Source organism: Rhopalosiphum maidis, chromosome 2, assembly GCF_003676215.2.
Source record: "Rhopalosiphum maidis isolate BTI-1 chromosome 2, ASM367621v3, whole genome shotgun sequence".
Lineage (NCBI taxonomy): Eukaryota > Metazoa > Arthropoda > Insecta > Hemiptera > Aphididae > Rhopalosiphum > Rhopalosiphum maidis.
In genome coordinates this window covers 7,914,685-7,931,711 of record NC_040878.1, presented here as the reverse complement: position 1 = coordinate 7,931,711, position 17,027 = coordinate 7,914,685, and the positions used below count along the sequence as shown (strand labels likewise).

General features: G+C 25.1%; 1 protein-coding gene across 2 annotated transcripts; it reads right to left on the bottom strand.

Annotated features, from left to right (window-relative positions):
- Positions 1-2,913: 2,913 nt before the first annotated feature.
- LOC113553913 (alpha-tocopherol transfer protein-like) lies at positions 2,914-13,203 on the bottom strand. Of its 2 annotated transcripts, XM_026957489.1 has the most exons (8): positions 13,052-13,134; positions 9,699-9,749; positions 7,527-7,669; positions 7,145-7,301; positions 6,236-6,491; positions 3,989-4,099; positions 3,346-3,451; positions 3,132-3,271 (listed from the first exon to the last, which is right to left on the bottom strand). In XM_026957489.1, the coding sequence occupies exons 3-8, from the start codon at positions 7,657-7,659 to the stop codon at positions 3,216-3,218; spliced, it is 819 nt and encodes a 272-aa protein (XP_026813290.1). In that variant the 5' UTR covers positions 7,660-7,669; positions 9,699-9,749; positions 13,052-13,134; the 3' UTR covers positions 3,132-3,215. The 2 variants fall into 2 exon arrangements, with proteins under 2 accessions (XP_026813291.1, XP_026813290.1); XM_026957490.1 differs by lacking the exon at positions 9,699-9,749 and having other exon boundaries at positions 2,914-3,271; positions 13,052-13,203.
- Between the last annotated feature and the right edge of the window lie 3,824 nt (positions 13,204-17,027).

Sequence of the window (17,027 nt, the reverse complement as noted above, 5' to 3'; positions counted from 1 at the left end):
TGCAGAACCAGAACCAGAATTAAATATATTATTTATTTGACAATGCATATGCATTTTTTTTTACGATAAAAAAAATATCAGCAAGTTGAGGGTAATATATTATAGATATATGGATATAATATTTACAAGATCAATTTTTGTATACAACGTAAGTATTTTACAATAATTTTCAGGCAAAAGTTAACTTTTCCTCCCGCAGCGTTTTAGAGAAATCAAAGTTAAAATCTCTTATAAATATAAACTCTGTCTTTATAAAAATCGACATTTAAGATTTGAAATGCAAAACAAAAAATTCAAAAATAGTCTATTAAAAAATTATAATATTAAAATGTATATTATGATAATAATCAATTAATTCCTTAATGAGAAAATAAGTGTAACAAAATATTTAAATAAAAACAATATAGATATTTGTTTAGTGCATTACTACAATACCTACCATACGATGATAAAATATAATTATTATTAATTTTATTTTACAATTGTCACCACTATTGACTATGATGGACTATGATGGGTTAAAAATCAAAAGAACACTTCTACATCGTTGCAGACGTAAACAATAAAACTATGAACCATAAAAACATTGATACAATATTGTAGGTTTGAATTGATTCGTTATTGTGTCTAGTAAGTCAAACGATATAAACACCTAACCTATTAGTAGTGTAAATGTACCAAATATGGGTAATTACTAATTAATTTTGAAAAATATCGATTTTTTTTTTAATTGTAGTTCATAAAAGAATAACATCAAAAACTTGAAATTTTCACCTTTATAATTATATTAGCAAGACAAAATTTTTTGAATACTGTTGTATCTTTCTGAACAGTTGAAAAGTATCGAAAATACATGATGTAAAAATTTAACAAATATGCACATTTTAACGTAAAATAACAATTCTTCCTTAATTAATTTTAGTTAGTAATAATTATTTTATTACTTTATATCTAAAACTAGGATAAAACTATGCAAATTAAATCATATTATATTTAATAATAATTAATGCAGAATCTTGAATTACTATTTATTTATTCAAATCGGACATAATCGCGGAAACGTCAGCAATACGATACGAAATGGTCGAATGAATTAAGATTAGGTATGCTGAACACCGTTCAATGTGTTTAACATTTCGTTAATGATCAGTAATAATATTATATAATTTAATAATTTAATTTAAATTCAATAGGTTAACATAGGAAACTTTTTTATGGATTTGTTGCGCAAGTGCTTTTTAATTCAATATTCAATACACAATTTTAAATTGATTACGATAAACGTAAAAATTTAATCGTTAAAACAAAATACTATGTTTAAATATATAGGTTCTTAATTTTAAACAACACATGCATTTTAAAATAAAAAAACTATCGCCAGATACTACGTACTTAGTTTTAAATTGTATGCCAAAACCAATTTTAAATAATTTTTCTTTTATTATTATTAAAAATGAATTACAATGTACCTGTATAACGTATAAGTGTATGTACAATAAGTAATCGTGATGACAAAGAATTTGCAATAGCTAAAAAAAAGATGTGTAAACACGCTGTAAGTGTCGCCCAACAGGTTAAAATAGTTTTTAAAAATAATGATCTCGTTCTATTATTACAATAGTTTAAACATTCAATTATTAACTATATTATAAACTAATAAGTAATATGAATTTAGTTTGTTCGGACATATTAATTCAATTTTTACTTATTTATGTGAAAGGTATAACATCAAATCTTGCTAAACGAGTATGTTTATGATTATTCAAGGTTGAGAGCTTGTAAGTTTTTTATCATACTTACGATTTTTCATACTTTATTTTAATTATTATTATAACCTTCATGTAAATTTCAGTATTGGGTTTGATACTTTAAAACTATGTACTATATTATGTCATTGTTTTATACATACATTTTTGACTACAAAGTTTATGGTAATTTAAATAAACGTCGGCTAAATTAGTTGGATCATTATGATTTATATAAATACGCTAACATTTTAATATTACTTTCAACATTTTAACCATTATTATACTGTTGTTTGTTAAAAAAAAATTATCCTGAATTAAATTAGATTGAACCGACTATGTACAATTATGTAACCACACACAGTAGTTCGTTATTAGTACGAGGTAGGTATATACCTGGGTAAATATAAGTATTGTTATGGGTAATAACTAATAATTATGTAATTAAAACGTTTAATCACGATAATAATTTACATTTATGTACAAACCATTAGACGTCAATTGATTATGGTGTTGCATAAATATTACTCTATTTTTGTTGTTTCCTGCGATTATTATTAAGTACATGGAATTTTTTACTCAATAATACACCCAAGGTACAATATTTTACCAGAAACCACTCTCGATATTAAAGATTATAATGGCTACAATAAAACGTCAGAAAAAAACATTCACTATATTTTAAAATCAAACGCTTGTCGCTCCGCTATACGAATCAAATACAACATTTTATGTAATAAAAAAAAATCTAGACTTTTACGTACATAGTTGGACTGATGAAAACAAAACATTTTAGTACGTCGATACGTTCAATTATATAAAAGTATTTATTCTTTTAAAATATAAGCTTTTGAGCTGAACAATGTATGTATTGATTTTACATTTATGTGGTTTTACCTATGCTGATTTTGTTTTTGAAATTTAACACAATCATCCGACATTAATTATTTTTCATTATTTTTGTTATTCTTACTAATATAGTTACTACAAAGTACAAATGTTCTCTTTTATTTTTAAATTTTGATGGTTTTTATTTTTATTATTATTACTGTAACAATACAATCATATAAATATATTAAATAAATATACAAATTAAAATTATTAAAAAAATATACATTTGTCAATTATCATAACGATAATAAAATCGAATTTCATTTTATACCACCTTAAAATAAATACATTAAATAATATTTATAACTTAGATGTACCTACACAAAATTTTGAAAAACTCTATTGAATAAGTCATTTTTTTTATCGTTTTTTTTTTTTTAAAAAGTATTGTATTTAAGGTTTCATTGAATTCCGATAGACGTTAGTGTGACCCATCATAAATGTATTAAATTGCTTCTACAAAGTTCTATAATCTCAACTAAAAATGTTAAAATACTCTATTAATGTATTAATATCTACTCCGTACCATATATCATGTATAATTTCTTTGTTAGCCCATTATTAAAAAAAATCGAAGTACTATTTCAGGGACAAAATATAATCACGAGCGGAAATCATTTGTTTGTACGTTTCTTCTGCAAATACAAAAAAAAAAAAAGATTAAAAATAAAGTTTGTCCGTAGTTTATGAACGTATTGTTTTGAATTACCGCAATATTCATAATGTGATTTTCCATTACCCCCAATTTCTTGCGGCATTATATCGATGGGCATATGATTGAAAATGTCTGTCGAATCCTCTGGAAATATTTTCAACTAAAACACATAACACAATCCACGAATACTTCATTTAATCACAGCACATGATTGTATTTAATATAATACGATCTATGTTTATATTAGTGATACAATAAAATATAAAAATTAAAAAAAAACTGTTACAGTTTTAATTGTGGTTGATGTTCTGTGTTCCGTTCCGTTTTGTTGTGTGCCTTCTTCGCGTGTTTTTGGCATGGTATTGTATACTAAGGCTTTACTTGTCAATACCACAAATGTAGTGTATGTTTAACAGATTGTAATATATTTTGTATAAATAAAAATAAAATATTATTGTTGATTTATCCGTATTTTAAGTGTATGAGTCTATCACACAAAGTAAGGTAGATGGATGGTAATTGAACACAAATAGTTGTATGATATAGTATATGATAACTATTTAAATGTCAATAAAAACATCTAAACAGCTTTCGACAAAAGTTAAATATTGAAAAAAATAGTTATCATATTTTAACATTAGTTTTTGAGTTTGTCCCGTATTTATAAATAAAATAAAAACTATACTTGAATACTTACCAGGTTCATTAGATTACTTCTCATAAATGGTCTGATTATGTTGAACAGCATAGTAATTATTGAGCCAGCATTTAAGACATGCACTTCTTTAAGTCGCACTGGCAATGCCTCCTATAAGACAAAATACAAAATAAAGTTAACATTTTTCAGTTTTTTCTACGAACATGTATCTGCTTTTAGCTAATATAATTATATTTTATTATACAATTCATTTTGAAAAAACCAAAATAAATAGTATAACTATGTATTTGAAACAATGTAGAATAGTGCCTGATGGGTAATCAATGGTAATATTATAACTAAATTATAGTTAACATATATTTTGTACAAACTAAACAATTTTGCAACGTAAGGTTATAGGTTATACATTAAACAGTATAAACTACGCTGAGTTTAGGTTATACGCTTAGGGCTGGGTCATAATTACTACGACATAAAACAGTATATTCGTAGCTTTAAGATGTTCAGATTTGTATTATGATTCATGATGAATAAATATGAATAAATTATATTATAAAGAGTCAAGAAGAATATTTATTTGTATTTTAACGGTTTATACTTTATGGAACTATAAAACTTTTAAAACTTCAATACTAATAATTAATGTAGTGGGTTTTTAATATGATTAACCCCAGGATTTCAACCATACGACCTAGTACCGCGGGTTGCCGTCTTATTAGGAATATATCGTAATAAATTGTTAATATTAACAACTTTCAATGGATACACCACATAAATGTATTTAATCAAAATAAAAAAGTCATATAATGTCAATATGACAAACAAAAAATTGATTTATTTGTGACTTATTGACCTGCCAATATTTAATGTATAATATAATAATATATAGGACGCATAATATTGTATACATATATACCAATACTTTATTGTATACTATACTGTTTTTTTTGTCTATAGACTATACAAGAAAAATTCTCATCATTATGCATTATACTTATACTTGTATGGTACGGTATATGGTTTTTAACGGCATTTTTCACTATTCGTTTATTTATTAAATCTTGATCATCAATATTTTATGGTCTAAAATTAGTAAAAAAATAAGCAGGGCTTAAAATTTAAATTACATTTCTTGATTTTAATTTAAATTTTGCTTATTTACATTACTTTTTTCTGATATCGGTTAAAAAAATATATTGGTTTTAAAATTTTAAGATTTTTATAGTTTTGCACATTATTAGTTTTATTGATTTATAATTAGATTTTATTTTATTTATATTTAAAATATTATTTTTACATGTTTACGATTTAAGTTTTGATTTACAGGCAAAATACACAGCATGTCGTATTTACGTTTATACTCGTCGTTACAAGTGGCTGTGATAGGTCTAAGAAAACGAAATACCTACCCATTTTTTCCTGTTTAACTGACAGCAAGGAGGCTCTCTGTGTGAACAATACTACTCCTTTACGAAGTACCTACTATAATTGTTAATTATAAATTAGGATTTACTGATGAATTATATTGTAGACTTAATTTTACATTATTTATATATATTTTTTTTTTAATTTGATTTGATTATTAGTTTGATATAAATTTTTAATATTATTTTTGAATTTTTAGTGAACATTTTAACAATTTTTATCGATATTCATATTTTCTTTTTTAACATTTATTATAAAAATATACAATCTGTAAAGGTATTTTTTCCAGTAAGCATATACGATGTAGTATATATATTTTTTTTGTATGATTTGCTTGATTTAAGAAAATAGTTAACAATAATACTTAGGGATACCCTGACAGAAATGTTCGTTTTTGAAATCGATTTTGAATTCGATTTCAAGCCCTGAAATAATAGTATCTATATTTATTAATATTTAAAATTATATTTCACGCTGTTTTTATTCAAAATAATTATAATAATTTATTTATTTATATAGTTTATACTGAAATAATAAATAAAAATAATCTGTATTTTTATGTGATTTTTACATCGTTATTATTTTAAATGCAAATACCTATATATACATAGTACATCTGTAGATTGTAGTCTTTATACCTATAATAAGAAAAACTATTGGCCATTTACAATATTCTCGGCGTTTGACTTAGCTAATATAGTAATATGGCTATACTCGTACTATGCAGTGAATCACTTTGTAGAATAATCGTAGTGATTATCATAAAATATTATTTTTTATGGTCATTAAAGTCTTAATATATTATAGAAATTGGAATAGTCCAAAAAAAAATTAAAACTTAACAGTTTTTGTTCTACGCACTTGTACGAATCCTAGTAATTTTTTCATTGTATTCATCGGCGTCTTAGTGATATGCCGCCAACTTACACCTTTGCTGTTCATTGTCAATACCACCCCGTCGAATGTACCACTTGTAACCATCAAATATTCCAACATCATAAAAAAATATCTACAACAACGCACGTAGTCGTATTCTCGAGGATCGGTATTTTTGAAATTTGTGTATAGGAGGCGCTCTTGTTTGCCAGAACTGGGATTTAACACTATGCAAATGCTCCTATGTAAAAAAAATAAACCACAAGTTAATGTCCGAAATTTTCACAGCTATGATTATGGAATAAGGATAAAGGACTTTATACATAGATATAATTAGTCTGTATCGTGAGCTCAGCTGCAGATACAACGTTAATTTATAGTTATTTACGAAAACCATAATAACGTATATAGTTTAAAAGGGATGTACAATTTTGATTATTTAAATTATAACCATTTTTTAATATAAGGAAAAATAAAAAATTATATTTTTGAACTTTAGAAATCGATCGTTTAAGTTCAAAATTAAAATTTTAAACAGTTTTATGATCTACAAGTCAAATATTATAAAAGTCAAAAAATAATTATGTGATAACATCCTAATTCTACCTACTTAATGCCTTAAATTAGTTAAATTTTTTGGTTACTTTGAACGATTGATCTGATATAATTGTTATGCCTCAGACGTTTTAAATTATTTTATAAATCTATAACTTAAATGTCTAATAATTTTATAATACAATAAATCTAAGTTAAAGATTTATGAAGTTAATGGATAACTGTAATTTAAAGTCAATTATTGTATTTTGGATTACATGCGCGATATTCTAAGAATACATAATGTACGAATGTACATATAAAATACCTACAACTATAATCATGTAATATCGTACTTACATGTTTTCGAATACCTGTTTCATCTCTTCGGACGATGGATCATAATTTTCAAAAACTTGAGGTAGTTCTTTACGGTATTTGCAATAATTAGTGATTGTTTTGTACGCCTCGTCGACATTGAAGTAACTACTATGGAGGAACATGACGATTAATTTATCTACAAAAAACGACAAACAAACGAATTAGAAAAACGAAAATCAGAAAATGTGTAGAAACTTTTATATAAACTTAAAATTTATATAGAATTTAATAAATATATTATAATATTATATATTAGGTACATATAATATATTTATGTATATTTTTTAATTTTATAACACATATTATAACATGTATTATAGGTAACCCAAATACTACATTAGGTTATTCTATAAAACCGTACCTCGTATAGGAGGTAAGTCATCGTTTGCTTTCAACTTTTCTTTTAACTCTTCGATGTCTTTTAAATTTAATTCCGGATATTTTTCTTGTTCTGACTTCAGAAATTCTTCATAACTTGTTTCCGGTTGATACATTTTGTTCGACCTTAAATAATTATAGTAAATCAATCACATAACAATAGTAATTGGTTATAGTCTTCGACAAACATATCAACAATATTACAGTAAAATTATAACATTGTATAGTGTACACAACTGTTGATATATATTACGAGTAGATCGCAATTAGATCCCCTGATTGGCCTGATTTCTTCAAAATATAAATTGTATAAAATGTACATAAATATTTGTTCAAATCATAATAATTATTATTAAATATAATATTATTATGTTGTATTAATACATATTTAACGTTCACAAGTTAAACACTGTGTGTTATTAATTTATGATATTTTATAAATCAATAATATTTTTTTTTAAAAGAGTATTATATAATTTGTATCTATACTAGTATTTAATATTGATACATATTTTTAGGAATTTAGGGCTAAAAATATATAATGTACTATATTATCCTTCAAAACTTTTAATATCCACAAGAAATAACTTTTTTATACAAAATGAGAATTTGTATTTAAATAATACCAAGTATAATAATTAATAATTGTACTTGATAGTATATTCAACAATGATTGTAATACAAAATATTTTGAACGCAAAACCTTTACTTTGATTCGTGTTCTTTTATTACATAAAAGGCTTGTTACTATATAAATTTTGGAAAAACTTCAATTTTTTACCTTTTTTGTTTGCAAATGTACAACAAAACAATTTTTTTTAACTTATTTTTCAACTTATGCACGGATTTACCACATTTTTTTAATAGTAAATTAAAATTTTACGAATTTCAATCTCTATCAAATAGGCACAACAAGAATAACTTAAAAAATTTACTTATTTGTGTTAAAAATTATATTGTAAACACGATATAAAATAATTTATTACATTTTCAAACATTGAACAATTAGTATTTAATATTTTTGTAGATAATGTATAACACGGTCAACAACCTCATAGTTGATAAAATGTAAAAAGCAATTTCACCTTTTGTAACATTATTATTTCTTCGAACAACCATTTAAACAAAAAAATTTAATCTAAGCAAATTATATTTTAACGCAAAATTGAAGGTTTAAAATTTGTACTAATTATAATTAGCAAAATTGATAAACAATATATATAAATCAATGCAAATAATAAAAAAAACATTTAGTAAATGAAACTGAGAAAATATTTTTAAATAAATAATAGGTAAATTTAATTATTGAACGTTATCTATAATTCAACGTTTATCAAACGCGAGAATACACATACTCAACGTATATTCGGTATAGGTATTATTTCCAATTAACAATTATTAAAGTAACGAACAGTTTGTATTCGTTCTCTTCTTAGTCTATTCATATCACAAACGAGCGGGAGAATCTGCCGATAGAGGAAATTTAAAAAAAAAATGTTGTATCCAGTCCAAAAACATTCCTATATTACAATTTTAGAATTTTGGCGAGAGAAGTTTTCAAAATTTGAAATTTAAACTAAAAATACTCTAGTATGATATCTTATGAGAAATCTTGAATAAAATTACTATGTCTTACACAAATTAAAAATATTAATAAATTTTAACCATAAAGTATTTGAATATTTTCGTGATTTTGTTAAATCTTATCAAAAATGAACTTTACCTACAATAATAACATCGAATAGAAAAGAATTTTGTATCAGTGCAATTTGTATCATAATTACAATAATTATAGGCATATATAGTTACAATTGTCGATGTATAAGTACAGTCTTAATTTTGTTATTGTTTATAAATAATACATTTCCGGGTAAGTTGCAGTAATATAACTATAAAGTACCTACGTTTTGAAATCAAGATTGATGAATAATATAGTTAAAATAGTCAAAACAAAAAAAATACCTTAACCGGTTAGTGGTATATTGCTAAATTACTTGGGTATTATACCTATTAAAATAATAATATTGAATAATCATTTCCGGTTCTATGATAGGTACAAAATATACAATTCGCGATCCATCCGCACCGTCGTACGGACCTGTAAGTTATTCGTAATTCATATAATTATGAAAATAGTAATAAGACTCAGGGTCACCTGTATAATATGTGTAAAATAACCGGCGGTGCCTCCTGTAATATCTGTAGTCTGAAATATAAAGGTTTGATTTGGATTAATTAATAAACGAGGATACTAAAATACGTAACTCGTAAACAAAAATGTAAAATTTAAATCACCTCAGTATACGTCCAAGTTAAAATAATCAACGTCAATTTACATTTTTGTATAATAGGTAATGGTAAATAAATAATTGCATTAACATCCTTAATAATTAATACTATTTAAATTGCTTTACAAAGATTTAATAATATGCAGTTATGACATTTTACAAGGCCTACTAATTCGAAACACAAATTATTAAGATAAATCATTAGAAGTCAAATCACTAAATCATCTCGCCCCCGCATGGCGTGCTTTGGGACGTGGTTCAATTACACGAAATGTCATACAAAGTAGCTTATAGCTGTAATGAAACTATAACAAAAAAATAAAATAAAAACTGGTTTAAACGTAGGTAATTGTCAAAATAGCCGTAGTATAGTGCTCGTATAAACACGAATGCAATATTTCGTCATTTTCACATACGTATCTATATAGTGTATTATAACATAATAACATGCAGGAATTTAACACCTGTAGTCTTTGCCACGGAATAGCCTTAATTCAATACGTTTTAAAACACTTTAGCAAATATCATCAACGAAATACAATAAGAGTACAGTTTTGAAGGTTTAAAAATTTTAATTTTCTCACATCATGTTTAACTATGTCTTACTTATCGATTTAATTTAATAATTAATTAAGGTAATATACTAAGGTCGTGAAATTGAAAATCTACCTATGTATATTGTCATTCAAAAAATTCAAAAATAAAATATTTATTTTTTTAAATTTTGTTTCATAATTACTTCAAAGTTTAAATTATGTAAAGTAAAACACCAAAAACCTTATTACTAATAAATTAGTGTTAGTACAAACTATATACAGAGTGTAACAGGACTATTTAACAAATATTGTAACATTTGTAATGGAAGTTAGTTAGTTAGTTAGTTAGTTTGTTACACCACTTACACCATATATGTACCTATAACGTATAGGTAAACCACTCATTAATCATAATTTATCAGTCTGTGAATAGAAGTATAGAAGACGCTCTTCGTCATTCGTGAAAAATTCCGTTTTCACCACCACAATATTGTAATGGTTGAATGTCGAACTCGTTATATTGATACGACAAAAATTTAAAATAGGTAATTTAGTTTGTTTGTGTGTGTGTGTGTGTGTACATATTATAATTTATTAACGTTAATTACTACTGTCTTGCACACGTAAAACACAGTCAAAACAAGTTAGTGAAGATTTGACACACCTAATCATAAATATAAATTAAATAAAGTAATTTTAAAAATACATCTTCTGCCATTAGTTATCTGTAAATCATTAAGAAAACGGTATTTTCTATAGCGTTTTACATAGCCTTTTTCGTGGTTAGTACTGAATAAGCATACATTTTTTTTATCTTTTTGGCAGTAGCTCAGAAAAATGAGACGTTACTTTTTTTGTTAATAAATGTTCGTTCATTTATTTTTTAAAAAAAAATTGTATATTCTGTTAATTACCGATAGATCTTCGTGAAATTTTTGTTACATGTGATAAACAAACAACATTAGTATGATTTTATGACGTAGATACTTAAACAATATTTATGGTAATAATTATAAATTATAAAAATAACCACGATATTACGGTGGTTTCGTATTCTTTTTTTGTCTAATGATAGATATAGCATACGAAATAATTATAGACATTTAATATTATGCGTACGTATCTACCTTTATAATACTATACATTACGCTAGACCGTACGTACCTACAATAAACGTGATTACAGCGGGTACAATAGGTACCTATATAATATTGTATTCGATTCTGATATTCTTATACAACTTGCAATGACGTCAAATAATTTTTCATCATAATGTATACATTTTTTTTTTTTTTTTTTTGTTTAACTGGAAAATAATAATATATACGTGTTGGGCACTTATATCGCTAGACGTCAACAAAAACTGAAAAACAACTTGCAAAATAAACGGGTATAATTACTACACCGCGATGTATTCATATTCAAAAATATAGTAAACCAATGGTCAGTAGCGCATTCGTAAGCTATCTATGAAGGTGGATATTATAGACCTATATCCAAAACATTATAGTAGTCCTTAATTATTAATTTATAAAATATCCTATAAAAAATTATTGTGGATAATTATAATTTTAAGTGATTGTAAATCCCTCGATTTTAGACCTAATTACGCATTTACGCCTAAGTCTGTACAATTACAAACTAAAATATAATGATATCATATTATATGTTACGATTTCGACTATTGCATTTTACCCAGCATATGGCAATGAAAAATTAAATCTAACGACCAAACGACAAATTAATATGTTCAATTAATGACAAGACATAAAATGTATAAATTATAATATTTCGGAGACAACCACAAGGGTCTGTTATATTATAGTACGCTGTTAGGGGTGTGGGTGGTAAAATTCTAACTTTAAGGTTTATAAAAAATATTGTAACTATGCATTTTTGAAAGTAGTTTGATAAATGCTCCTGTCTCTAGTGTTTTCAAATCTTGTGCAAACGTTAACTACTGTCTACTTTACTAATTGTATTAGTTGTGTATAAAGATTGAAAATGTCATTTATTAATAATAAAAAAAAACTTATTTTTTATTTATACATATATGAAAAAGTTATGAGGAACCAGATTAGAAAATTCTTATTGCCAAAAAATAGTTTTTTGTGCAAACATTTCCAATTTTCACTTTTGTCTATAAGAAAAAGTGTCTTCAGATACAAAATAAAATCCCCAACAGATTTGATGAAAATCAATAATACATTCATCGTTCCGCTAATAATCTAAAATCACATCAGATGTGTGTGTTTATTCAAAATCGGTTTTCATGTGGGTTAATGTCACTTGTAACGAGAATGTAATACTTACTATTTGTAGAAAAATTAAAACAATTATTTTTATCATTTAATTATAAATAATCGATGATCTATGGTGAAATTTGCATAAATAATATATCTTAAATTAAAATAATTAAATCATAAAAATCAAATTTAACAACTATTTCTGTTTCACAATACAAGTAAAAAAAAAAATTACTAAAACCTAACGATAAATTTTTTCTATGACATGTATTGGACCATAATGTTTTATGTGTAAACATTCCACATTTTCAACGAAAAAATAATAAATAATAACAGCAGTATTATTATAAAATAAATAATATATATATATATTTGCAACAAGTTACGAAAATACTCTAGTAAAATAATATTGGTGAAAACTTGACTTATTTTATTTACCTTTGAATTACGACGATGCTGACAAAAAGGAATAGAGGTTACCTGGCGATAAGTAACTGGCAAACAAACACTTTTCAACACTGCCAAAACGTTTATGCAGTATGCACTACTCACAATCGACGGCTGTGTGTAAAAAGCCGTTTTAGAGATAAAGGTATAGCTTAATCGCTTGTAATGTATTCAATAATCTTCGATCAGACACCATTGTGTTGTACCAACGGTGGACTTTGAGTTAATAGAAAATAAAACTATGTCACTATATTTATGTTAAACAGATTTATTATTATTATTATTATTATTAAACAGATTGTAAATTAAAATATACTATATATACACACACATATGCATAGGTATTAAGTACCTACTATTATTATATCTATACGGCTATGTGTATTATATTGTACAATTGTACATACTAATCAAAAATTTATGTAAGAAAACAACGTGTTATTGCCTATTGATATAATTAGCACATGTTATTATTGTACCAAGAAGTGACTATTTTATTTTATTTTTTATTTTTTGTAAATTTAAGACACTCCGTCATTTTGGAGACGAATTCTCCAAATGTATAATGATGACTACCGTATGAAATGTGAAAATAATAATAAATCAATATTTTCAACTATAGTAGCTAATACGGGACTATATGGGACTTGGGACTATATATTATAGAGATATATAGTTTCTATAAGCACTCGATAAATAATAGGTATAATTATCGAATCTTTTTCACGTTTTGTTGAAAATAAAGTTATTTTTAAAGCTTTTTCTTCAACTATTGTCTCATTATTTTTTGTTCAATACTAATGTAATTAGCTTTTATCAAACCTATTCATATTTCATAATCTCATATTGTAATACATTTTAAAATTACAATCATTTCGAGATCCGAGTTTTGAAGTTTATTGCAAATTAACGTTGAAATTATAAATATTAACAGGGCGTCACACCCGCACATCCGTGTTTCAAGTACGTAACATAGCAAATTTACGCTCAGCAGATCACGTTTAGTTCCGTTAGTTAGTTTAAAAGTTATATGGAATCAACCTATTATGTAACTTGATGATAAGAACATTATCTAATTTCGTGTGTTGGTTTTTTACGATTAGGTATTCAGTTTTTGGGCGAATTATGAGCATTTTTAATTTACGCCATATTATATACGCATAACTTGCTAAAAACTGAATTATCGTAAAAAACCAACATACAAACACAGAACATTGTTCTTACCATCGAGTTTCATAATAGGTCGACTCGATCTAATTTTTAAACTAACAGAGTTAAACGTGATCTGCAGCTGAGCGTAAATTTTCTATGTTACGTACTTGACAGTCGAAAACAACACATGCGGGTGTTGCGTCCTCTTAAAGGGGAACTAATATTTTTAGCAGATTCATCAGAGACTACAATAGTTGTCGTGTTACGAAAAGTAAGTTAAAAGTACATACTATTCAAATAATAATAAATACAATTATATAATATATTTCATGCACAATGTGTAATGTACTAAAACTTGTGAGATAATAACTATAATTGATTTGAAAACGAATTGTACAAAAACTAAAATGAACGCAATATTATCGTTAATGATTTTAACAAGATTTACTTTTAAAAAAAGTAGCACAGTCTTCGACAAGAATTTTAACTCAGAAATTAAAATACGTAGCAAATACATAGATTATAGAAACGATCGCGCGTGCGAATTGTCATGAAATCATGGTTATCATCGAAAAAAAAAATTATAATGACTTAGTTTAATTGATTATACGTTTTGTAAGATTTTCATTTTTTTTTTTGAAAAATTAACAGATATTAACAAAAATAGCCTTGGTACTCTACCGCGGGTTTTTTAGAATAATTTAGTAGGTCATTGTGATGGGTGTGTAAAATTTGAATTTTATATTTCAATGATAAATCATCATAGGATTGTACGATTGTATACGAAAAATACACTGCGTGTCCCCTCTAATTCTAAAAATGTTTAATAATTTATTTATATTACTATAAGCGATTTATTTTTCTACCAATGGTACAAGACTGAAGTGTTGAAATATTTTTTGTTAAAAGCATATTGCATAATTCATTATATTTCTTAAGAATTTATATTTTTTTTAATATTCATCATGATGTATTTTAATGTTATTATTTTCTAAATCAATACCAATAATGTACCTATATACTCTAATAGAATGGTGTGAATATGTTTAAGTTATTAATAATTAAAAATTTGTCAAAACACTTTGAAAATTTCATCACGGAATTACGAAAAGTTTCAAGTGTCTACGATTAATATTTTTTAAATTACTTATAACAAAATAAATAAAATCATTACAGGAACAATGTTTTTTTTTTTTTTTATCTGACTTCATAAAAATTTTAAGTTCAAATGTGTACGAAAAAAAAAAATGTGAATAAATAATATTTATGAATATTACTGTAAGGAAAACGTACAAAGATGAGACGTGCGTACAATTTTCAAGCTAATCGACTTAAAAATAAACATTCATCGACTCGATCGATAAACGTCGAAAATATCACTGATTCGTTATACTCGTATTTTCGTACAAGACAAGTCTTTCGCGAAATCTATGATAGATTACTTAGGTAATAGCACCAATTAGGTAGATATATATTGTATTGTATTCAAATAGACACGTCTGATTAATACGATGTGTGTAATGGTTATACGCAGATACCTATTATCTATACAGTGGCCACATGATCTAGCTATACCTACTGATATATATATAATATATATATATACCTACTAATAGTTATATAAGATTGAGGAACTGTTCAGCTATTATAGACTGGCCTTAGTGTCACGGTCAAATTTACTATATTTACATTTTTTTTTACTGTTTACTTCCCTACACGTCTGCAGCACCTTTTATCTTCATCGACGTTTTTTTGCTTGATTCGTATAATTTAATTCGATTATCGAATTACCCGTTTTAATTTTTTAGCAATGATTAATATCGCTTAAGTCAATTTATTGTACACTTATTATGTGTTTATGTCATAATGACACCACTATAATAACCCATTACACGACGTGTATACTATAATATATATTAATATGTTTATTTATTATTTTATTAATAAACGCAGAACATTAAAATAATGCTTTATCTATCACATACTTGTTGACCTATTGGCTATAGTATATTATTATACTATTACATTAATGTGCTTAATATACAGATAAATTATGATGTGTAATACACTTGTTAGGGCAAGCGATTTTTTTTTTACGAAAACACACCAATAAAACATTGCGTGCAAGTTCAAACCGATACTTCAAAGTTTAAACACTATACAAGTATGTTAATAAATAAAATATGTAATAATTATTTATACTCTAATGGTTTCTAGTGCCTATGTATATAATTTATGAGCTTAAAATAAAATAATATAGCCAATAAAAATGACCAAATTAAATCAAACATAATATTCTAATTTACATTATTCAAACGGTAAACACGTGATAAATACTATAGGTATAATTGTTATTATAGAAAATATACTGTAAATTACCTATATTATGCGTTCATTATTCAAGATACACGAAATAATTTAATCAATTTAATGTCAATAAAATAATAATAAATTATATTTAATAGTCAAGTATCTCTATTAAAGAAAAATATATTAATATTTTATTATAAAATCAATAATTCATGTATTAATGTATTCGTGATTGATACATTTATAACCAATAATCACGTAAACGAGCCACGTCGCACGAATACAACGGAAATAGACTATAGGGTGTATCATAATAATTTATCGTATTGCAATACCGCCAATACCTATACAAGCATAGTGCATAGAAAGAGTAATGCAATATCACAGCCATTTAAGTGATGAAAAAATTAAAATTAAAAAATGATCATTTCAAAACAACCTAATGTTATAAAATATAATTTTGAGAACCCTTTTTAATTGCTTAATTGTGGTTATTGAATTATTG